The following is a 22571-nucleotide window of genomic DNA, read 5'->3' on the forward strand; positions in this document are numbered from 1 at the left end:
GTGCTCTGCATGGCATCTCCCTACAGGAAGAACAGGATGTGTTAATGGCATGGTGGGACAAAGAGGACAAAGCCCAACACACCAGCAATGTCAGCTTGTTGGATTTTCCATCTCTTCTTTGCTGCTGAACACAACTCCCTGTTTCCCCAATAAATGCGAGGCTTTGTGTCGCTCCCTGCCTGGGACTCTCCTTTCATTCAGCTGGCCTGGGGAAGAGCAAGGGACAGGAGTGTCTGAGATTCCAGAGATCTCCACGCAAATTAAAACCTTTTATCAGCCCCTAATAGCTGTGCAAACTAATTATATTTGGGCCAAACTTTGCCAGCGACTCCCCTGAGGTATTATTATAAAAATCTGAGCTGTGGAAATGCGTCCCCATTCTGTCAACACCAGGTCGCTCCAGCTATAGAAAACTCTGCTCTGGCTCCTTTTAGCTCCCGTGATGTGCTTTGCATAAGCTGCTGCTGTTGTTTTCAGGAAGGCGAGAGCCTGGCTGGGCTGTGTCACACGTGGCCCAGGTCTGCTAAGCCAAGGACAGGGCTGTGTGCCGGGCAATAGCACTGAAATATTTATTTGCACAAGCCCTGCTGGCCTGGCTCAGTTTGTGGCCATCAGCGTGGCTTTGGGGCTGTGGATGCACAAGTGCTTCCATCCCTGGAGGAATGGGATGTGGTGATGAGGGGTGGGAAGGGTGCTGGAGAGGTGGGGATGGTCAAACACAGCAGGCAGGAGGTGGGAATGACCAGCCCAAGGAGAAAGCACATACAGCTCTCTATGGATGGCTTTCCCAGTGCCAGTTCCTTGCTGGGTGGCTCCTTGTGGTGTTGGAGCTGATTTCCACCCAAATTTGTTCTTTCGCCTGCCATCACCATTTGATCCATTCCTTGCCTTATAACCTTGTTCCTAAGCTTGCATGGGGTAGGGCGCTAAAGATAACCCCCACGTTCATGCACCTCCACTGTCCATAGATGGAGGCAGCACAAGGAAATGCTTTGAGCCAAACTTCCCAGAGGGAAGGAGGATTTTGCCCTGTGCCACCATTCCCCCACCATCCTTGCGCTCTTCCTGGGGCGCAGATTGCCAGCTAATGGGGCGGAGCTACTGCGAGCACTCTCCATTAATGGAGCAGAATATAAACAGAATAAAGCCTTCATTTCCCGGGCTGTGATTTCATTATTAATATACTTTACAGTTCACAGGTTGTTCATTTGCTTCCATGTTTTCTCAGCTGGTGTAATCTGCTGCGCAGAGTGAGAAGAGTCATAAAATTTCCATTTCCAGTTGAATGTGCGTCCAATTCGCCATGAAATGTTTCTCTCTGTCGTGAATATTAAGTGCCCAAGGAGTCAGTGGCCCTGGGATTAAGCAGGGCAGGTTGCCATCCCCTCTCTGTGTCCCAGGGGTGCAGGAGAGAAGTGGGTGTAGAGAAGGAAAGGTGACAAGGCGAAGTGGGGGGACTGAGGGAAAGACCATGTGACAGAGGGAGGAAGAGAGCAAAGAGGAGAGAAAGTGAGGATAGAGGGAAAGGGAGGAAATTGAGTGGCGAAGAGGCTTTAAGGAGGGATGTGGCAGGTGAAGGATGCTCCAACAGGACTGACTTACACTCACCTCCTCGTTTCCCTGTCCCATCACCTTGACACTTGTCAGGGAAGATATTGCACCAGTGTTTGCCCCAGTTTGTAAATCAGTTGTTGATGTCTGTGCTCGGTCACTGCCATGGGCCTCAGGGCTGTGCCCTTCGCCTGGCCTGAATATGGGTGGAAAAAGTCTCCTTGTCTCTGGTGAGGCTGAGAAACGCTGCTGTGCTTGTAAGGGCAAGGAGCTGCAACGTGCTGGAGAGCCAGAGTGGCTGAGCTGCCCCGTACCAAGCTGGAGAGCAACAGGGAAGCTACAGCCACGGAGCTGTAGTACCACAGCAGACATAGAAAAACGGCATTTCACATGAATTTGGGGAGAAAAAAAATCATGTTCTGCTCATGTTAAACAGCCAGTGGGAAATTTGTTGTGTATTTAGGGCATTTAATGGCTTGTAGCCAAGCAACGGGTTTCTGGGACAAGGAAGCAGAAATTTGGGCAGTTGTGGCAGGTGGTCATGCCCCGAGGCTGGGAAGGTGGTGGGACCAGCAGTGCCATGGAGGGGTGTCCACAGCTGCAGCGCCCCTGGCAGTGGGCACATCTGGCAGTACATCTGGCACGTTGCTGCAGCTGGAGGTGGTGAGAAATGTGTGCCCTGGTTACCCCTCCCTGGCCTTGCAATAGTAGCGCAGGATGTGGTGTCACTGCTGGGAAAGGGGACAAAAAGGCAAATCATGGTGGCACGCCCAGGCTGTGGGGGTAACTTGGGCGCTGCCCTCAGCCGATGGCATAGTTTCCTTCCGACTCTTTGCTGAAATTACTTCAGCCACTGCATTCCTCACTACAGGGAAAAAAAATGCTTCTTCCTTTCCCATCTTCTCTCGGTCGAGTCAAGATAATAATAGTCTTTTTCTGATCCCCTGAACTTTCCCATCTGCTTGGTAAAACAATGGCAATTCTTTTTCCTCCTGGCCTCTCTCTCTGTCTTCCTCTCTTTTATTTTTATTCTCCTATGGTATAATTTAAAGCCAGAGCAGTGCTGTAGCCCGTGGGTTTTTCCCCTTCCTGTGACACACCGCTGTTATTTAAAATGGCATTTCCCTTGCAGAGCAATGCCTCTTGCTGCCCTCCCAGCTCCTGTAGCCGGGCCAATACCAACACAGAGGCCTGAGGAGGGGATTAGGGGCTCCAAGGAAGGGGCTCAGCCCAGCCTCCAGTCCCCCAGTCTCAACCACCCAGCATCACACATCCCTGAAATTCCTGTCACAACCACTCCATCCCCCTTCCCCAGGCCCAGGGCATCCTCACCAGCCCCCCCACAGCCCCAAACCCATCCAACTCATCACCCCTGCATTTCCCTGGCTTCTCTCAATAAGCCACAATATTGTGAGTGATCCTGCAGAAATGGAGACATCAGTGCCATAAAACACAAGGGACAGAGCAAGGCCACTGGGCTGGAAAATAGCGTGTCTGAAAAAATAAAGACGGGATAAAGATGATGGAGAGGCGACAGCGAGTCTCACCCTGCCATGATTCAGATGACTCTGGGGGGTGAAGAGTGGTCAGGGGATCCCAGGGGAAAAAGAGGGATGGGAAATATCCCCCGTTTACAGAAAGTTGTGGCAGCAACAGAGTCCGGGCTTGCCATGAGCTGCGTGCTGGGATATGCGTGGAGAAGGGAAAGTTTCCCAGATCCCCATGACTTCTTGCCAGCACTGGGGATGGATTTAGCCAGCACTTGATGCTTATTTTTTTACTCTAATGCCATTATGCCACTTGCTTCCCATCTGAGGGATATTTCCCTAATGCGGCTGAAATACGGCTTAACCGAGGTTACAGCCATTTAACGCTTTGCATTGCAATTGCTTCTTAAGAGCTTGTCCTGTGGAGAAAGCCTTGGGGTTTAAATTTCCAGCCGGAGGGACCCTTCGGTCCTGGCTGCCAGCAGCTCTTTTTCACACAAATCCAGAGGAAAGCAGGGTGCCTCGAGTTTGGCAGGGGCTGGGAGTGCTTTTTCCTGCACAGCAATGTGGTCACATGGAGTTGTTGGGAAGTGGTGGATCTCCCATGGAATTTTTTCAGGTTCTTTGCAAAGCACCTGCAGATAAACAGGCAGGAGCAACCTTGGTTCTTGCTCTCCTCGCCAAGCCCTGTGCACCACAGCTTCTCCTAGAGCCAGCGAGGAAGATGCCAGAAATGGGATGAGCTCCAGAGCAGCCAAGTTGCGACAGGATTTAACGGAGGAGCAGCGTTCCCACAAACAGGATGTGTGTTTGAGCGATTTTCTCCAGCAGCATCTGTCACTCTCCAACATCTTGGTAGCATTGCAACAAATAATTTAACCACTACCCACTGTACCCCATCTGTTAGGCAGCCCCTCCACATGGATGGGGCCCTACTTCCCTTCCCACCTTTCCAGAGGAACTCACCGGCAAAGGCTGAGCGCCAAACAACAGGACAAATTAAATCAAAAGCACAGCTTCGGCACCCAGGGGGAAAATGCACATCAGCTTTGACTTATTGCATGGCGCACGCTTACAAGAGAGAAGCAGCGGCTTTTGTCACTGCAAGGGGCCATGAAAAATGAATTAGGGCCGCTGCTGGGAGAGGGCATGCAGGAGAATCTTTCATTCCAGCAATGCTGTCCTCTCTCACCTTGGAAGCAGCTATGGGGAAAAAACCACGGGAAAAAAACCACGGGAGGAAGGAGGAGTAAGGAAAGGAAGGGGAGAGGACTTTGTGTTGGGCACCTGATTGGATGCTCTGGGCTGTGGAAGAGACCATGGGAGGAAGAGTGGTGCCAGGAGCAGTGTTGGTGCTTGGTGGGAGATGCTGTCTTCTCAGGAGCTCTCTGGAGAAGGCTTGGCTCTGTGGGAGCCTCGACATTGATTTTCAGGTACCTTTTGCATTTGTTTTTGCAAGGAGGCAGAAAAGCTCCGTGGGAAGTGGCTCCATGCCAGTCACAGCTTCTGCCGAGCATCAGTCCCTCCCAGTGTCACCACAAGGGTCATCCTTGCCTTTCCAGGGCCAAGGAGAAAGGGATCCAGCTCATGCTGGTGATAATGGGCGGGTGTCATTAAGAACAGCAGCCCTCTAATGAGTCCTGCACCCATCTTTGCTGCAAATCTGATATTGTTTAAGCTCTTTGTGAGCTGTACCCATTGCTAATTTGCTCTAACAGGGTGACACGTGCCCTCTGGACCTTTTCCTGGTGTCCAGTGTCCTTATCAGCACCCCAGGAGGAGGCAGAGGCTGGGAGAGGCTGAAGACAGTCGCTGCCACTTTGCTGAGCCTTGAGCTGCCTCTGAGCTCTCCCTCTCACCGAAATAAAAGAGCTCATTCTTTATTCGACTCATTTACTCCTGAGTTAGAGCCTCGTTCAAGGGTGGTTGGTCCCTGAGTTGTTTTGTTTTGTTTCTTTAAATATTAATTTCCATAATCCATTTATTTCCCAAGGAACTACTTCTTGCAAACAAAAGGTTTAATGCTCCTCTTTTATTCCTGGTAACAAATAAGTTGTCTGAGACGTGCAAAAACCTCGGCAGCAGCGAGCCGTGCGCTGGCTGATGCCACAATCCACGCTAAGGATGTGCAGGGACGGGAGAGATGCATCCCTGAGGGATCACAGGTGCCACAGCAGCATCTCCCTGGAGGTGCTCGCCCAGAGAGGGAGGGCAGCAAGCCCAGCCAACAGTGGGAAGCCCCCACAACCCGGGATTCCAATCTTTTGCATGGAGGCGTCTCTGACATGCCTTTTTGAGATGGAAGATTTGAGAGCCGAAGGCCAGGAAGCACAATAGAAGATAGACTGCTTGTACCTCATTGTCTGGAGAATAGATGGGCTGCAGGCTCCCGGAGAATAGGAGCTGCCACTCAGGTGGCTTTAATAGAACAGGCGGCAGATAGATTTCAATAAAAGAAATGAGTATAAATATTGTTAGCGGAGAATAGAGGGAAAGTGAAAAAGATCTTGTTTAACGAGTCACAGTGGGAAACTTTCAAGGACTTTTAAGCTAAAAACTCTTCACAATGGTGCTATAATGGATGGCTCAGGCGACTAGGCTGCTCTGCATAGCATCGGTGGGGTGAGCAGAGTGGGCAAGTGTCCCCAGAACACCGTGGGGAAGGGCATGGCAGGGAGTCAGAGACTGGTTTGGGTTGGAAGCCACCTTGAAGACCATCTCATTCCAACACATGCCATGGACACGGTCACCTTCTTCTAGACCAGGTTGTTCAGGGCCCCGGTGCCTTGCTTTCACTGTCCCTGGAGTTCATGCTGATATATTGACTATGTGTGACCACAGGCTGAGTGACCACGAGATGTGGTGGCATCTGGAAGGTCTCTGCACATCACCAGTGACTACTGAGATGTGTGGCATGTGCCCACCTAATAATAAATACCAGAGTTATTGTGTGAGATATGAGCCCCAAGGGTGATCTCAGGGAGGCACTGAGCAAACAGAGCCACAAATGTGGGTCCTGTCTTAGCTCTAGCTCTGCACCGAGCAAGAAGTTGAAGAATGTGTCTTTTCTGCCTTTGTGACAGTTCCATGTTGGAATGTGCCTGTCAAAATCCCTGTGTCCTGACCCTGTGGTCATGTGCAGCCAGAGATGCAACCTTCAGAAATAGTCACCTGTGCTCCTGTCAGCACAAAATCAGGCCTGGGCAGGTCCTCCATTGTATTGTGGAGCAAAATTCAAGACACCCTCAGCTCACCTATGGCCCAACTAGTTGAGAGGGGAAGAAAAGCAACAGCACTACATAGCCACAGGCAAGGAGAGGCTCCCACAGCCCCAGGGAGGAGGGTACACTGATACCAGTGGAGGAGAAGGACTTTATGTTGAGGATTTTATGGCCACCCCTCTCCTTCAAACCTGTGCTGCTGCGCACAAGGAGCAAAATTGGCTGTGAGAGTTCCCCAAATCCAAGGTAATAAAGGGTCTGAGTAAGGAAAACATGATGTTTTCTCTCAGTTTGGTGACACCAGGCACAACTGGTGATGGTTGCCACCCCTGGGGCATGAGAATGAGGAGGGACTGCTCAAACTGCAGCAGTGGAGTGAGCTCCTGCCAAGCTCCCACATCCCTGAGCGCTGTGCAGTGCCAGGCAGCGAGTGCAGCATCCCCTGGGGCTTCGCACAACATCAGGCCATGGAAACATGCTAATTAACATGGAAAAGCATGTCAGAGGAGAGATTTCCTCCCTTGTCATCGGGAAACTTCAAAAAGAGTGGCTTGGCCCCGTGTAAGCGCGACACAGACTCTGATATGCTGTGTGCCCGTTTCTGGGGAGACGGTCCCACTTCTGAAGGCTTGTGAACAGGAAGAACAGGAGGTGTGTACCCCGTACCTCATGTAGGTGTGCTTCCTAAATGGATTGCTCAGCTAAGGGGGGGGGGGTCACAGATAGAAATGGGCTTGAGCCTGCATTTCAGGGATGCAATATTCACAAGAGGAGGAGAGGAGTTTGTCTGGGTCGATAGGGTAATCTTAAAAAAAATCATTTTTTGAATGATTGCGCTGGATGGTTTCCAGCAGGTTAATTATCCCTAATCTTTGTCCACTGGAGCATGGCAGCTTCAAGCTGGCACAGGGGGGCTGAAAAGAGGGGGTGCACGGAGGAGAAGCTGCCCTAGCTGGGGTCATTCACCTGATCAAACAAAAATAGGGAAGGGAATTTCAGAAATGCCTGAACTTTGTTCCTTATGTGTTAATGAGCCATCAGGAGAGGATAATAGTGGTTAGTAAAAGGTGAAGCAGATGCATTCCCCAGTTTGGCTGGGGCATGTACTGGTGGCAGCCTTAGCTCTTGTTTACCTCCCTGCCTGGGGCTGTCCTGCCTCCTTTGAGAGGGATTTAGGGTATTTGGGGTGGTTCCTTTCCCCACCTCCTTCCCCATCTGCTCTGGTTCTACTAAATCTCCCATCTTTCTCCCATCCCAGCAGCACTTTTTCTCTCGCTGCTGCATGAAGGAGAGGTGAAGCAGGTCTCAGGTGCCAACACTTCTCTTATTACCTTTGTGCGTTTTATTTATTTACCATAAACTGTTATAGGATGGCCATCAGCACCGCATCGGGTTGACGTTTGAAAAATATGGCTCTCGGGTTTAGTGCGTCACTTGGAGCCGGGAGTCTGCACGATGTTAATTTTTATTGCCAGAAGTAGCCATAAATTGATAGTTGAGAATTGCTGTAGGGACTGTAATTAACTAGTTACTATTTCACCTCCAAAAGGAGCAATGTTTCACGCTCTTACTTTTACTTATCTGGAATCAGCTGCTGTCAACATCCGCTGAAGCCCGTATAAAGATTTATAGACCTTGGAGGTAAATATTGACTAATGGGCAGCTTGGCTTAATGTTCACCTTGAAGGACAATAAATTGTGCTATTGATTGAAGCGAGATGTCAATATCTGCATTGTTGTAAACATTTTAATAAAATTATCTCCATAAAATATTCTCTTTCTTTGGCTCATCCTGGCCACTGGGATCAGTGCCTGGAAAATGCAGCAGCTCAGTGTAGAGGGCAGGGCAGTGCTTTGGGATCACTGGTGGGACTTTGAGCACCCAGAGACCAAACCTATTGTGGGACTGCTGTTGAGGTTGTGCCTTTGGGCTTTAGAGGGAAAAATCTTGCAGCCCCGGCAGTTGGGCTGGCTGAGCTTGATCTGAGGTGCAGGGAAGGAAGGTTTTTCAATGGCATCACAGGCAGCCTTCAGCCAGGGAAAGCTGTGAGCAGTGTCCTAGAGACCTGAACATGTCTGCAACAGTGAGCCAGGGGACAGTGGCATGTAATTAATTTGGGAACATGTGTTCACTTTCTGGTGAGTTATTATCTTGTCAGAGGCTCAATGGAAGCAAATGGAGAGGCGGAGTCAGAAGGGAGATGAGTCAGGATGGGAAAGTGAGGAGAAGTGATGGAAGGAGAAAGGCATGGAGGGAGGAATATGGATGCAGGAGGCATCTGCCCACACCTCATGGCATCCATGCTGTGTGGGACCCCAAGCACAGCTTGGCCATCTGTTGGGCTTGCCTTGGTGCTCCGTGCCACACCAGGACCTCACCTCTGTGGCTCCTCCACTGCCATGATGATCAAACTCCCCCTTCCCTGAGGCTTTTAACAGAGATCTGCAGAGCACATCCCAAATAGTGTGTGGTGGTCCGTGTGCAGCCTCCTGCTCACTGAGCACAAGGACTCAGGCTCTGCTTTTCCATCTCCCCCGCTCACCCTGGGTTAGTTCATCATCCCTGGCTGATGAGCAAGGATTACACTTGTGCGTCGTCCATGGCCATTCCATTTCTAGCCTGTATCATATTATTAGTATTAATAATAATAATGATGGGTGCTGGCTGTGCTAGTTTTCTAGCTCCTGAGGAGATGAGAGAGCTCTCCATTAATTCCTGCAATATTTCAGCTCCTAATTGTGCTCAAGCAGAGACAGCCTTGAAAATTCCCACCATCAGTTCAGGCAGAGAAGGACTGGTATCTCTGGCGGAGCTCCTGGAGCTGCAGGGCTCTGGTCAAACCTTGCCCTGAGCATTCCTAAGTTCCAGGTGCTTCCAGGATGTGGTCCCACAGAGTGAAGCAGCTTTACAGATCTGGTTTTCCTTCAAAGCCACTTGTATAGGAGAGGGTGGAGGAATGTTATCTTAGTCATCTGGTGTCACCTACTTTATGAGCTGGCAGGGAGTCTTTATGTCACCTAAATATTTGAGATGCTGTAGCTGGCACTAAGCAGGCATCCCTGGGCCAGAGCCTCTTGCAGGGATGGTATTCCTAATGCTATTGTGGTCTGAGCATGGCTTACATCAGGTTGTGCACAGCACAGAAACAGGAGTCATCTCCAGCTCAGAGCATCCTGTCTCAGTCAGGGGCAGGCTCTGTTTGGCTGTAACCAAATTCCCAGGATGCCAGACCCTGAGTCCCTGAACTTCGAGCTCTGCCTCTCCATCAGCTGATTACTGTGCACATATCTCAGACTTCAGGGCAACGCAGGCATGGAGGAAACCTTCATCCCCCAATTTCCTGAGCTTTTGCAGGTGGAAATCTGACCCTCGCAGTTACTTTAATGAAGTCTTTTGCTGGGGAACAAAATGCACTCGAGCTGCTTTGCTCCCTGACCAAACCAGGCACACAAATTATGGCTTGACTATGGCAAGAGCTAATTCTTGCCGTGTGTGGGTCGACTCTGGAACTTGGGAAAGGGCCTTTGGTGAGTTGGGAAGCAGTGTTATCTGAGCCTTTGCACAACCCAGAGTCAGATTTGTGCACAGAGAATCTGAAGGCCACCGGCTGTGTCCTTACTTTATCAGCAGGCAGCGCTGTGCTACAGAGAAGCCGATTCTAGGTCAGCCACAAAAAGGAATTTTTTTCCCCCCTCTCTCCTTTTTTTTTTTTTTTTTGCAGTGCCGCAGGGCCGCTGGATGTAAGCTGTAATTTTTGTGTCTCTAAAGGATATTGATTTTGGGGTAACGCCTTCATATCTCACCCTTCAGTTGCACTAAGTACTGATGAGCTCAGCGGTTTGCACCACCAGCCACTCGGGTGGGAATTTCAGCACAGGGCTGAGGACACTGGTGGATGTCAGCAATTCATCAACAGGAAAACTCACTTCACTCTTTTGCAAAGCTCACAGGGCTGCCTTCCCAGTTAGGTCAGCCTGGAAAGGTGGGATATATGTGTGCATGCATGGGGTCCAGAGTTCAGGGAGCAGTGGACATGCAGAGTCCCGGGGATGCTGTGTGGAGGTGGCAGCTGCGAGTTCTGGTGCAGGGAGAGAGAGCCAAGGTGGGATTTTATCACGGCTGAGCGTATTTGCACTAGTTTGAGTTGATAATAGTGGCACCTGGCATTGCAGCAGCAGGATTCTGGCAGATGCCTGGGGTGCTCACTGTGCTGAGCTGTTCCAGGGCATTACAGGAACACCACTGGTGCTGCTTGGGTCTTTCCATGGTGGGTGGTGGAGTCTGACCACACTATTCCTGCAGTGCGGGAAGAGATGCCATAAAAGCATCAGCTGGGGGGATGCAGCGGTGTGTGCCCTGCTGGGAGCCTCCCACACGTGGATTTTGCATTTGTTAGGAGCAGGATGCACACGGTTGACCGGTCAAGCGCGGCGAGTTGTGGCCCATCAGGTCACGCCAGCACAGACAGCGGTATCCGGGTGGGAAGCGAGGGCTGGCCGAGCTCACGGCATCCCCCTGGGGACCAGGGACCTGTGCTTGGCCTCTCTGCCATTGGCACTCACTCCCAGAAACAGCTGTCCAGAGCTAATTTATTTCCTAATGCTGCAGCAATGTTAATTTATAAATTACACTGGTAATTCGAGCTATTATTAATTTCAGATGGTGTAGGGCAAGCCTAATTAAAATATGACACCAATTGCCACACATATGTACCAAGGACTACCGTTTAAAATTTATAGGAATATTAAGTGTGACACAGGGCTTGGAGATGTTCCGTGCAGTAATTACAGCATCCCAGCTGCAGGAGATACAGTGGGGAGATGTAAACAACAGGAAAGGGAGAAGTTGTCCCTGTTTTGGGACTGCAAAAAGTAATTTTTGCTGTTTGTTTGGGGGACGAACCTGGGGAGTCTCATGCCCCAACCTCCTCCCAGCCAGCCAAGCACTGTGTGTTTTTCCAGGTGTGTGTAAAAATAAAGAGAGCTCCTGCAAGGAATGGGGGCTGAAAGATGCCAGAGTGAAGAAAATGCCACTTATTGCGTCTTTCTGGCTTTGAGTGAAACAAGAAGCTGCATGACAGCCTGGATGGGGAAGAGGGGGACAAGTGCAGCCCCCCCCAGCAATGAGCCTGGGGTGGCACAGGGATGAGGTGGTTCTGCTAAAGGGAGGTGTTGGCACCAACGCTAATGGGAATAGACTCGCTGTGAATTAATTGAAGCTGAAAAATTAGAGAAGAGTGTTTATGTGAGCTGGGTGAGCCTGGAAATATCTCCCAGCAGGGGCGATGTGCAGAGGTGGGCTCAGGTCGTTTTGCAGGGATGCAGGTTTGCCCACTTTGCCCACCCTGAGCACATCAAGGATATTATCTCCAGCAAGTGATGCTCTCAGTGAGGCCAGAGCTGCTGGAGCAGTCCAGTGTTTGCAGAAACCTTTCTGGCAATGATTTTCCTGGAATGGAGGGGCACAGGCACAAGGGCATTCCAGGCTGGGACCTGCAGGCTGGATGTCCTTGTGCAGAGTGATATGCTCACAGATAGTGACCAGCCAGTGGGCACAGGTTTGTTGTGCCTCCCCATCACTCAGGGCTCTCTGTCTTTGCCTCTGCAGCCGTGGGCTTCATCAGCGAGGATGAGTACCTGGAGATCACGGGAATCACACGGGAGCAGTCGGGAGAGTACGAGTGCAGCGCCTCCAACGATGTCTCAGCGCCCGTCGTCCAGCGAGTCAAAGTCACCGTCAACTGTGAGTCCCTGGGGCCATCAGGGGACAGGGGTGGGGCTGGAGAGGGTCACCGTGCTGCCTCTCAAGGGAGTGGCACTTGGAAGTGAGGCACACAAAGGCCCCAGAGCGAGACAGGCAGCAGCAGTTTTTCTGAGCAGGTGGTGTTTTGCCCTATTTTCCTCTTCTTTTCAAGCTCCATTTTTTCCCACCACCTCCTCCTCAGCTGTCTCCATCAACGTGGGTTTTCTGCCCATGGAGAGATGCTGTGCTGATAACCTCTGAGGAGAGGAGACAAGTGAGCAGTAAATAGAATTTTTTTTTCTGTTAGAAAAAATGAGAGAGAGGAAGAAAACAGCATTATTTCACGTTTAAACATACACAAAGACCCTCCTAAGCCCCTTTCTGGTCATTCCATAAGCTGGACATGTAACAACCATGAGTTGGGGGTCTGTTGTTTTTGCAAGAGAACCCCCATGAACCTGAAAACCTCTGGACAGCAGCACCACAGTGGTAGGAACCGAGCCTGGGCTCAGAGATTATTTTGGCTCCTGCTCACGTGCAGGGAGAAAAAGGAAATCTTGAGCAACGAGGGGAAGGGATAGGGCCGTAGTTGTTGTTTGTTTGCTTTGTTATACATAGTAGTAAAGAACTGTTATTCCTATTCCCATATCTTTGCCTGAGAGCCCCTTGATTTCACAATTCCAATAATTCATAGGGAGGGAGGGGGCTTACATTTTCCTTTCCAAGGGAGGCTTTTTCTGCCTTCCCTAGCAGACACCTGTCTTGTAAACCAAGACAGACAGGAGTCCCAAAGGCTGCTGGGTGTTCACCCCAGGTTTCCCCTCTTCCCGTAGACCCTCCGTACATCTCGGATGCGAAGAGCACCGGGGTGCCGGTGGGGCAGAAGGGCATCCTGCTGTGCGAGGCCTCCGCTGTCCCCTCCGCCGACTTCCAGTGGTACAAAGATGACAAGCGGTAAGAGCCTGGGGGGCACGACAGGGGGGAAGACACTGACCCCACATGGGCTGCACCCAGTGCCAGAAGCTTCGGCTCATAACCCTTGGCACAAGTCTGGTTTGGATACTGAGGCAGGTCCCACTGACAGCAGCAGGTTGTGCTTGTCTGGGGCAAATCCAGGCATTCCATCAGGCAGCCAGCATCCACAGCTGGAACTCCCACCACCCAGGATCTATTGAAGTCTTTTTATTTAACTCATCAAATCTGTGGAGGGGGATTTTCCCAGGAACCTCTTTCAGCCCTCAGTGGGAGAGGATTGTTGCTGCCCGTGCCTCTGTGTGAAGGTGTTGTGGTAAATCCCTGCTTGGGTGAAGCATAATATCCAAAATGGATATTGGCAGCACAAATCCAGGCACTTAAGAGTGGATGAAATCTCTGTCATCTCTTTAAATGCTTTGGCCAGAAGGCAGCTCTTGGAAAAGCAAAAGGAATGTGATGTCAGTCAAAAAAACAGGGTTTGCTATACCCCAGAGACAGCCTGCCTTGCTTTGGGGTGAAAATGGACCTCTTAGATCAACCTGCAAATTCTGTGTCCTGCCAAAGCACAGGAACATGGCTGGGGAACGAGGAGTGGAGCAGCATGGCCCGGGGTAGGCCCCACCCTGGAGAAATTGCCTCTCTCTGAACCCGGGCAAAGCAGTTTTAACCAATTTTTCTGTTGATTAGCCCAGAGGGGCCATGGTGTGGCCAAACACAGGACAAGCCACACCGGTCACTGATAAGGAGAGATGTTTCGGCCAAAAAAGGTGCTTCAGAAGCTGGAGAGGAGTCTGGGTCTGCCTCCCTCACCCGGTTGGAGAGGAAAGGAGAAGCAGAATGTACAAAGCTGCGGATGTTTGTGTGGCAGATGAAAGGCTCCGCTCAGAACTAGGTCAGATCACGAGGGCCTGCAGAGCAGAGGCAGGAGCGGGCTCAGCCTGCCTGATCAGCACCCAGTGTGGATCATAATGGGAATCCAGCACTTCCCATTAGGAATTAGCAAGCAAGAGCTGCAGGAGCTAAGCAGGATGGGGACACCAGTACAGGGAAGCCCAAGCACTTGTTTAATGCTTCAGCATTTGTGCTGGCTGAGAAGCCTCCCTGCTGTGGTGGGTGCCTATTGCAGCACTCACCAGGGACACGCAGGGATGAGAGAAGAGGAAGGTCACAGAAGGCATTCTGCATAATAGAGAGGACTGAGGACCTGAGAGGGAAACCAGGCTCTTCTGTAGGGTGGGAATGAGCCTTTCCCAGATTCCCTCCCCAGGCACAGCAGCATCCTTCTCTCTGCACAGCATTTGGCAAGTCCCAGCACCATCCCATGACGCTGCAGTGAGGATGCCTCTGGTCAGCATGGGGGTGGCATGGGCTGGCAGCTGGAGACCCAGCAGAGCAGCATCCGTCTCCCTTATCTTTCCCAATACCTTCCCCTCTCCCTCTTCTCCCAAGCTCCATGTCCCCACTCATAGGCACAACCAGAGGATAACTGGGCATGGAAAATAGTGAGCACTTCCCTTCCTGATGCCACCCCAGTGACCTCCCATTCCTCTTTTCTCCCAGACTGGCTGAAGGACAGAAAGGGCTGAAAGTGGAGAACAAAGCCTTCTTCTCCAGACTGACTTTCTTCAACGTCTCTGAGCAGGATTACGGCAACTACACCTGCGTAGCCTCCAACCAGCTAGGGAACACCAATGCCAGCATGATCCTCTACGGTGAGTAGGGCTGAGGGAATCAGCCAGGAAGGGGGCATGGCTTCACAGTGACACCACCAATGGCAGAGACATGGGAAGGGTCTCCCATGTCTTTTGGGGAAGATGTGTATTTGCTGCTGGTCTTTTCTGCCCTTGGCAAGTGGGCTGGAGGTTGTGGTGAGTCCTTGGGAAGGGGAGAACCTCCAAAGCTGCCTCCTGATCCAGGTCCAGTGTCCCCCACCATTTAGAGCTGTTTGGCACTGTGTTTGGGATCTGCCATGAATGCAAAGTTAGGAGCTGGCTGCAGGTTTCCATCTTCTTGCTGTAAGGAGTACCTAGAAGAACCTTTGTGTGAAGGCATCCCCCTGTGTCGATGGGTAGGAGGAGAGATACTGCTCAGTGTCATTGCTACCCCATTCCCATGGGACAACAAACAGGCTCCCTGCTCCATCACCTTCCAGGTCATGTTTTCTGCTCCTGAAAGGAGATAAATCCTTATTGTAGGTGCCAAGGGAGAGGGGAAGGTGTGGAGGGCAGGGAGAAGGAGAAGGTGTGTACCCTTGTCCCAGGACTGTTGTCCCTGCATGCTGAAGCTGGGATGAGAGCAATGCTGACACTGCTCATGGATGGGAAGGGCTGTGATTCATTGACATATTTGTCAAACGTCTTCAGGTGGCAGCAAAACCAGAGCAGAAGTGGATGACAGATCTCATCCCTGGGCACTGCTTGGGGATATTTCCCTGCTGGGGTATGGATTGTGTGGTTCTTGCAGCTGAACCATACAGGACAAGTGGGGACTGGGGACCTCCAGCCTCTCCCCAACATTGTCCTCCCCCTTGCCACCCGGTTGTTGTGCCTGCTCATCTCCTTGTCTCTTGTTATTGTACAGTCAGAGGGAGCAAGAGCAGAGTGACAGATGAGCCTTCCTTGTCCCCATGTCCCTTAGGGCAGTCTGTGACCTGGCCATACAAAGCGTCTTGGGATAGGGAGCAGTCCCACAGTATGTTCTGGGTTCTGGAGTGTGCTGGGGCAGCGGGAGGCACGTGGAGACCCGGGGAAGCGCTGTCCATGTCCTGGGGAGGGGCTGGATGGATTCCAAGGGAACAGTTTATTTAAGGACAGTAGGGGATGTCCGGCTTTGCCAGGGGCCACACCACAGCTGTGGGGTCAGGGTGGCATCTCAGGACAGGGTCATCCTGCCACTGGTGCTGGCAGCTGTGCCAGGTTCCCCTGAGCTGTGACAGAGGAGTTCATCCCATCTTGGATGCTCAGACCCATTTGCTCGCCCAGTTAAGTCCAAGCTGTATGTGATGAAGGTTCACCTGTGCTAAGCCATCACTACTGTTGCTTGGGAACTATCTCAGTTCTCTTCCCTGACAGCCTTCCTGGTAATCCAATAACCCCATGTTTTAGGGATGCCAACACCTCTGGCACTGCAAAGCCACCCAGGCCTGGCTCCACCTGTTCTGCAGGCATAGGATGGCCATGCCAAGTGCCCAACACAGCCTGAGCCACATTCTTAGCTGTGATGTTGCAGCCTTCCAATGTGTTTATGAGGTTAAAATCTTGATTAGTGGGAGCCTTCAGATTGGCATCTGCAGATCCCGGCTGGATGAACAGCCTAAAAGTAAAGATGACATCTCCCTGTTAAAGAGCTCTTGGTTTCTTGGGTTCTAACCCAAGGAACCACTGTGGGACTCATGCTGTGGTGGCAGTGTCAGGTGGGAGGCAGGGAAGCATCCCACAAAAGTCTGAGCTTATTTTATGATTTCCCCTTAGCTTTGTGGTCTGACTGCGAGTCACATCAGGGAGCGAAATCAGAGTCCTTTGACTACCCATAATTTCCATAAAGGCTGTATTGATTGAATGATCTGTTCAGTCTTTAATAATTGAGTCCCCTTGGGGGGTGACAGTTCCCTGAGGAGACTGCAACATGTGGGGGTCCCCCATCTCCTGGTACAGGGCTCCCCAGCACCCCCAGGAACAATCCCTCCCTAACTACCAGGAATGTGATGACCCCAGGCGTCATAGGGCTGAGCTCACCCGTCCCTAAGCAACCAGTGTCTTCAATCTGGGGATTAATATGTCTTTATTTATCGACATATTTATTTATTTAATACAAGATAAGAAGGAAGCAGATGCAGTGGCTGCACTACCTGTGCATGAGAAATGTCTCTTCTGTGAGGTTTTGGGGGACAATTTTGTGAGTGGCCCCTTTTCCCTGAAGCTGAGTGCTTTGGAGTTTTTCCCCCACAAATGGAGGTTTAATCTGTGCAGGTACTGTGACACGAGCCTTTTTGGGGTTGTGCAAGAGGCTAATGTAGCGTTCATCTTTTAATCCTTTTTTTAATCTAATTTTTCATGGAGGTCAACTAGTGCTTTATTTAACATGTAGCACTCGTTATTCCAGACCTGCCGTCTCATTCAGCGGCTCATTTGGTGCTGTCTGGGATGTGATAGAGTGCTCAGGGAAACCACATCATTCTGTGGAGTTGGGGAAAAAAAACCAACCCTCTGCTTCTTACCCATCACACAATCTATGTTGCTCCTAGAGGCGACTGTCAGACCATAAATCTTTTTTGGATGTTGCAGGATTAGCAAGAGGGATGGGTCCCAAACTCACGGGGGAGAGCTGAACCCCCTGCATCCCCATATCCTGCCCCTATGCTTTGCCTTTTGCACAGGGTGCAACTACAGGCTTTGCCAGGTCTGAGGTCCCATATTCATCTCACCTCAGAGATGAGGGGACTGTGGCCCCACAGCAGTGGGGTGTGATTTGGGCAACAGATCCCATTTCTACCCCATCCTCTGGTTTTCCCACCCCAGGTTGAGGGCAGGCTGAGGGAGGTGTCTCGAGCCTGCACTTTCCATTGCCCTTTTGCCTTAACTTTCACTTGTTCTTTAATTTTTAGAAGAGACAACTACTGCTCTGACACCCTGGAAAGGTCAGTAATTTGGGGGTCCCCTACAATGCCAGTGCTTCCCCTGCTGTTCCCCTTGGGCCCCTCTGGCTCCCACCACAACTCATCTCAGTGGGAGCCGCAGCACCCACCAGCTGGATCTCCTGCCCCACAACCCCACTGCTTTCACTGGTGTAGGGATGAATCAGGGCTTTCTTAGCCACCTTCCCATCCTGCCCCTTCCCAGCCAGCCTACTGTGCCTGTTTGGTGGTGGTCTGTGCCCTCTGCATGCCTGTCCCCATCCCATGGTGTCCTGCTCCCTCCCCACTGCCAGGGCGCAGCAGGGATGTCTTTGGGCTGCTTTCCCAGGGCTACTGTGTGAGGGGGTCTTGTGGCAGGTCCTTCCTCCTCTGGGATGCTTCTAGTGCCTTTTTTATGGGATGAGATAGGGGTGCACAGGCGTTTGGTCCCCCTCCTGGTGTTATTCCTGGCCAGGACAGCCAGCTCCCTGCTGTGCAATCTTACTGTCTGGCCAACTGACTTGGTGTCATCTTGATTTTGGGGTGGCTTCATTTGTGATGAATCGAGTGGTCAGTCCTTGGATGACTTGTAGATGTCTGTGGAGGCAGTGTGTGAGACCTTTTGTGAGGTGTGAGGTGTCTGAATGTGCTGGAGAGTGTTACTGGTGGGAAACCAGATGGCTACTGATGCTCAGTGCCCCGGTCAGGTTTTGAAGTGAGGGGACATGTCCTGAGGCTTCAAAAGCAATTGTGAATCAGACCTTGTGGTCAGCCGTGCTTCCACAGGACATGAGCATGGATGCCTTCCTGAGGTCTTTTTCCACCTTAGTCTTCTCCTGGGCCAACTATTTGGTGAAAAAAATAGGTGTTTTGGTGAAAGCCTATGGCTAAGACATCCTCCACATCCTTTCCCACAGCGAGTTTTGAACTCCTCACTTCTTGTAGACCCCATAGATGGGTGGGTTTGGCTCTTCTTGACTGCCCTCCTCATCCCATCTCCTTGGGGTGGTCTGGGCCCACAGAGACACTGAAGGGGTGCAAAACACCAAGTCCTCAATGTAGTGCTGCTGGTGGTGTCTCTGCAGGGTGGGCAGGTGGTTACTGTCCCTCTCAAGGGACACTAGTGGGCACAGGGTGGTCACCCTGGGGTGGGCAGAATGCGCTGGGCAGCAACTGTCATCTCCCCTACAAGTGTGGCTGGAAAACTGGGACCAATTTGGAGGAGGGTGAAGGGGGCTGAGGGAGGTCGGATGGTGGTGATGCACAGGAAACAGGCTTGGGATGGGGACTACAGGCTGAAAAGGGACTGCAGAGGATCTTGTCCCAAAAATCAGCATTTGTGGGGGCAGGGATGGCTGTTCCCATGTTCTTGAGACAGCACAGATGGAGGGAGACACCCAGAGAACTCTCAGAGCAATCCCACCACGTGCAACACCACCAGGGCCCCAAATAGCGTGATTTTTTTTTTTGTTTGTTTGTTTTAATCTTAATTTCATGGTTTCTGCTATTTGTTGACTTCGTGACCAACCACACGGGCGTTCCTGTCCCTTCCTGCAGGCCCTGGCGCAGTGCACGACGGGAACAACGGCGCGTGGCGGCAAAGCGGCTGCGCGTGGCTGCTGCTCCTCCCGCTTGCCCACCTGGCCCACCAGTTTTGACCCGAGAGCCGGCCCGCGGAGTAGCGGCAGCGACGACCACGGCCAGCGAGTGCAAGCAGAAAGGAGAGGAAGAAAAGGAGAAGAAGAAGTGTTCACCGTTTCCGAAAATAATCATAAGAATTGAGAGAGTATCCGGCCAGGCCACCTGGGGGAGGGGAAGAGAGGAAAAACATGCAAAAAAAACAACAAAAAAAAAAAACCACTATGGGAATTTGGAATGGAGAGAAAAGGGAAAAAATTAATAATCCAAGGCTTCCTGCTGAAGATGCAATGCGACTGAGTCTTTTTCTTTCCACCCTATTTTTTTTTTTTTTTTTTTTGTCCCCTACCACTTTTTCCCCGTTTTTGTTGTTCTCTGCCACGGGCCAGCGTGGAGGATGGACGGGGCCATCGGAGTGTGGCACTTGTCCCCTACCCTGTCCTCTTCACTGCCGCCACCCGCCTGCTCCCACCCGTGAGACCCTCCATCCAGACACACGGGTTTTCTCCTTTGCCAAGATTTCCCCGTCTTCTCATGGACTGTGCCGCCATTTGTGTTTCAGAATATATATACATATATATATATATATATATCTCCATGTATACATATATATATGTATAGATATATAGATCTTCAACAGTTACCACACCACCACGAAAGGAAAGGGAGGAAGGAGACGGGCGTCGAGCCACGCTTTCATCGTACCATCCGCGGACATCATGAATGATAAGGGATTCTGAGTCATGGTTAATTTTATTAATTGTATTTTCTGATACGAGCCTAGAACTCTTAGTTCCTAAAAAACAGAAATGCAAAAAAAAAAGTGGGGGGGAAAAAGAGAAAAAAAAAAGAGGAAAAAAAAACAATCCAGGAGAGGGGGAGCAAGCGGAGAGAAGTTTGTTTGCCGAGGAGGCGACCAGCCAAGGAGGTTTGTGAGCCCGGCAAGGAGGATGAGGAGGAGTCCTGTGCTGAAACACCCCCAAAACCGGCCCAAAAGCGGTTGTCTGGACAGTTCCTGCCGAGGGCACAGACGACACTCGCCGCGCGTTGAGGTGGAGGGAGATACTGAATCTTTTTATGGGATATATATATACAGTATATATAAATATACATATATATATATATAATTTTCTTTTTTGTTAGAGTTCTAGCCACAGTTCCCAGCAGGGTCCTTCCGCTGCCATTACTGCATGCTGTATATGGAGTTAGGTGTGTATCGGTTCTCAACGAGACAAGCGTCTCGGTCCACACATCCCTGAACCCCCTCGCCTTTCCACCCTCGGGTCACCGGGGACAAAGGGTCATGGGGAACCAGGGCCCCTCTCTGTCGCTTTTTGCCGCATGGCCCTGGCCTTTTTGCGGTGGAATAAAGCGAGCTGAGGGACAGAGGGAGATCTATATAGCTCAGTTTTATATTTTTATATATATATATATATATATATACATATGTGTATGTATATGTGTGTGTGGGCGTGCGTGTGTGTGTGTGTATATATATATATATATATATATATATATTAAAAAAACAAAACATCACAAAAGAAATAAGAAAAAGAAGACGAAGCAACTGGCCCCTGCCGAGGCGCAGGACCTGTTGCCTCGCCGTCCATTTCAGCGGGGGTTTCTCCTGCAATTGGTTTTCCTCCTTCAATTTCCTTTCCTTCCCTGCGGCCGGCGGCGGGGGGCACGCGGGGGGCCCGGGCGCGGGCAGGCAGGCGGCGAGGGGGCTCTCTCTGCCTATCCATTAAAACGATTGTTCCATGTGGCCGCTCCGTCTGGTTGTGGTGCTCATTGCCGCGGGGGCCAGGGCCACTCCACGTTCTCCCCTTGCGCCACCAGGAATGGGGAGGGATGTGGGGAGGGATGCTGGAGGGGGAGTGGCAGATGGGAGCACCAAGTCATCACAATGGGCCAGGAGAACATTGGAGAGATGGCCCCTGGACCTCACCGATGAGCCCAGCGGGAATGCTGTCACAGGTAAGGCTTTGGTGAGTAGATGGAGATAGTGTGAGGCACAGCTGTCCCAAATTTCCCTGCTCAGGACCCCACTCAGTGCCCCTAAGCTCAGGTGTGGCTCTCTAGCCCAGCTGCACAGCATTGCTGGGGATGCTTGTGGAGCAGCTGAAGCGAATCCTGCGTGGGAAGGAGGGACAGAGCGATGTGAGGTGGGTGCAGGGAACAGGGTCCCTCCTGCAGTGCTGCATACAGGCAAAGCACAGCAGGATTGTTTGGGTGTAGATGCATTTTGCTGTCCGTGGAGCCTTGTCTTGGTCAGTGTCTTGGTTTTTGGTGATCCTGGAAGGCTGCTTAGTGAGTTTGGTCCTCAGCCTCAGCTGTAGCCTCCAGGGTGCTGGTTTCTTCAGGTCACCTGACACATTTGCCGGATCAGAAGTTGGTTGCTGTTGATGGTGTGACAGTTTGGTGTGAGCATTTTTTGTTTCTTGACCCTATGATGTAACCCAAGAGATGAGCATGGAGAAGGATGGGAAGGTGTTGCTTTGAGGTGTGACATGCAGTGTCCATGTGGGGTAAGGGAAGAACCATGCTCAGACTTTGTGGCACATCCCAAGTAAGGGACAGGGTAGTGAGGGTGTGGGGACAGGACAGCTGGGCACAGGTAGCAGGGTCAGGATGGCAGAGATGATGGTGTTGGTCTTTATTCAGGTCTTGCAACTCCCAGGTTGGACCAGCCAGCCACAGTAGAGCAAATCTGGTAGGAAGGGCAATGCCCAGATGCTTGGGGGCAATGGGGAGGAATACAGGGATAGGTATGGAGGTAACAGGGCTCTCTCCCTCACCTCCTCTCTGTAATTGTAACTTTTTTGGTGTTCTAGGTGAGAGATCAAGGAGTGTCCAGTGCCAAAGTAGCAGACAAAGAGGAAGTTAAAGAGAGAGAGGCGGCTCGATGGATGCGTTAATGTAATAATTTATTGACATCGGTAAGGGTGTCTCTTGGTGCTGGGAAGGGATGGAGGTCATGGTCTGCAATACACCTTCCCTCCCCCTGGATGTAGCAGCTGAGGTCCATGTCCTTAGGCACAGGTTGGGCATTGCTGAGGGCCATGGAGAAACATCCCTCTCAAGCCAGGAAAGGGAGGTGGAGGATATCGCATGGGCAGAGAGGGGCTGCATTGCCTCCCCACGCTCTGTGATGGGGACAATGCAGATGAGGCATCAGGATGTGCCATAAGCAGGAGCGTTTGGGCATCTGTAGGTATGGACTCCAGTGGAGGCAGGTCCAGCACTGGGTATCAGGCAGAACTGGCATGGGAAGATGGGAAGCATTAGGGAAGCTCAGATTGTGGTGGGATCCCCAGGGGACACATGCAAGGGATGAGTGTTGC

General features: G+C 51.3%; 2 protein-coding genes across 10 annotated transcripts in view; one reads left to right on the top strand and one right to left on the bottom strand.

Moving 5' to 3' along the window:
• LOC119711303 (protein CEPU-1) overlaps positions 1-20992 on the top strand; it is a 363561-nt gene extending 342569 nt beyond the window's left edge. For 7 of the 8 annotated variants that reach the window (XM_038161307.1, XM_038161311.1, XM_038161309.1 and 4 more), the window contains 5 exons: positions 11868-12002; positions 12836-12956; positions 14538-14689; positions 17581-17613; positions 19147-20992. In XM_038161307.1, coding sequence (XP_038017235.1) covers positions 11868-12002; positions 12836-12956; positions 14538-14689; positions 17581-17613; positions 19147-19247 — 542 coding nt within the window. In that variant the 3' untranslated portion in view covers positions 19248-20992. The remainder of the gene's footprint in view (positions 1-11867; positions 12003-12835; positions 12957-14537; positions 14690-17580; positions 17614-19146) is intronic. The other variant, XM_038161308.1, reaches the window with a different exon arrangement.
• OPCML (opioid binding protein/cell adhesion molecule like) overlaps positions 20683-22571 on the bottom strand; it is a 297413-nt gene continuing 295524 nt past the window's right edge. Inside the window, exon 8 of one of the 2 annotated variants that reach the window (XR_005259700.1) lies at positions 20683-21626. The gene's annotated coding sequence lies outside the window, so the exon portion shown is untranslated. Of the gene's footprint in view, positions 22489-22571 lie in introns of both variants that reach the window. The other variant, XR_005259699.1, reaches the window with a different exon arrangement.

The sequence above is a fragment of the Motacilla alba genome, chromosome 24, assembly GCF_015832195.1.
Source record: "Motacilla alba alba isolate MOTALB_02 chromosome 24, Motacilla_alba_V1.0_pri, whole genome shotgun sequence".
In the NCBI taxonomy this organism is placed as follows: domain Eukaryota; kingdom Metazoa; phylum Chordata; class Aves; order Passeriformes; family Motacillidae; genus Motacilla; species Motacilla alba.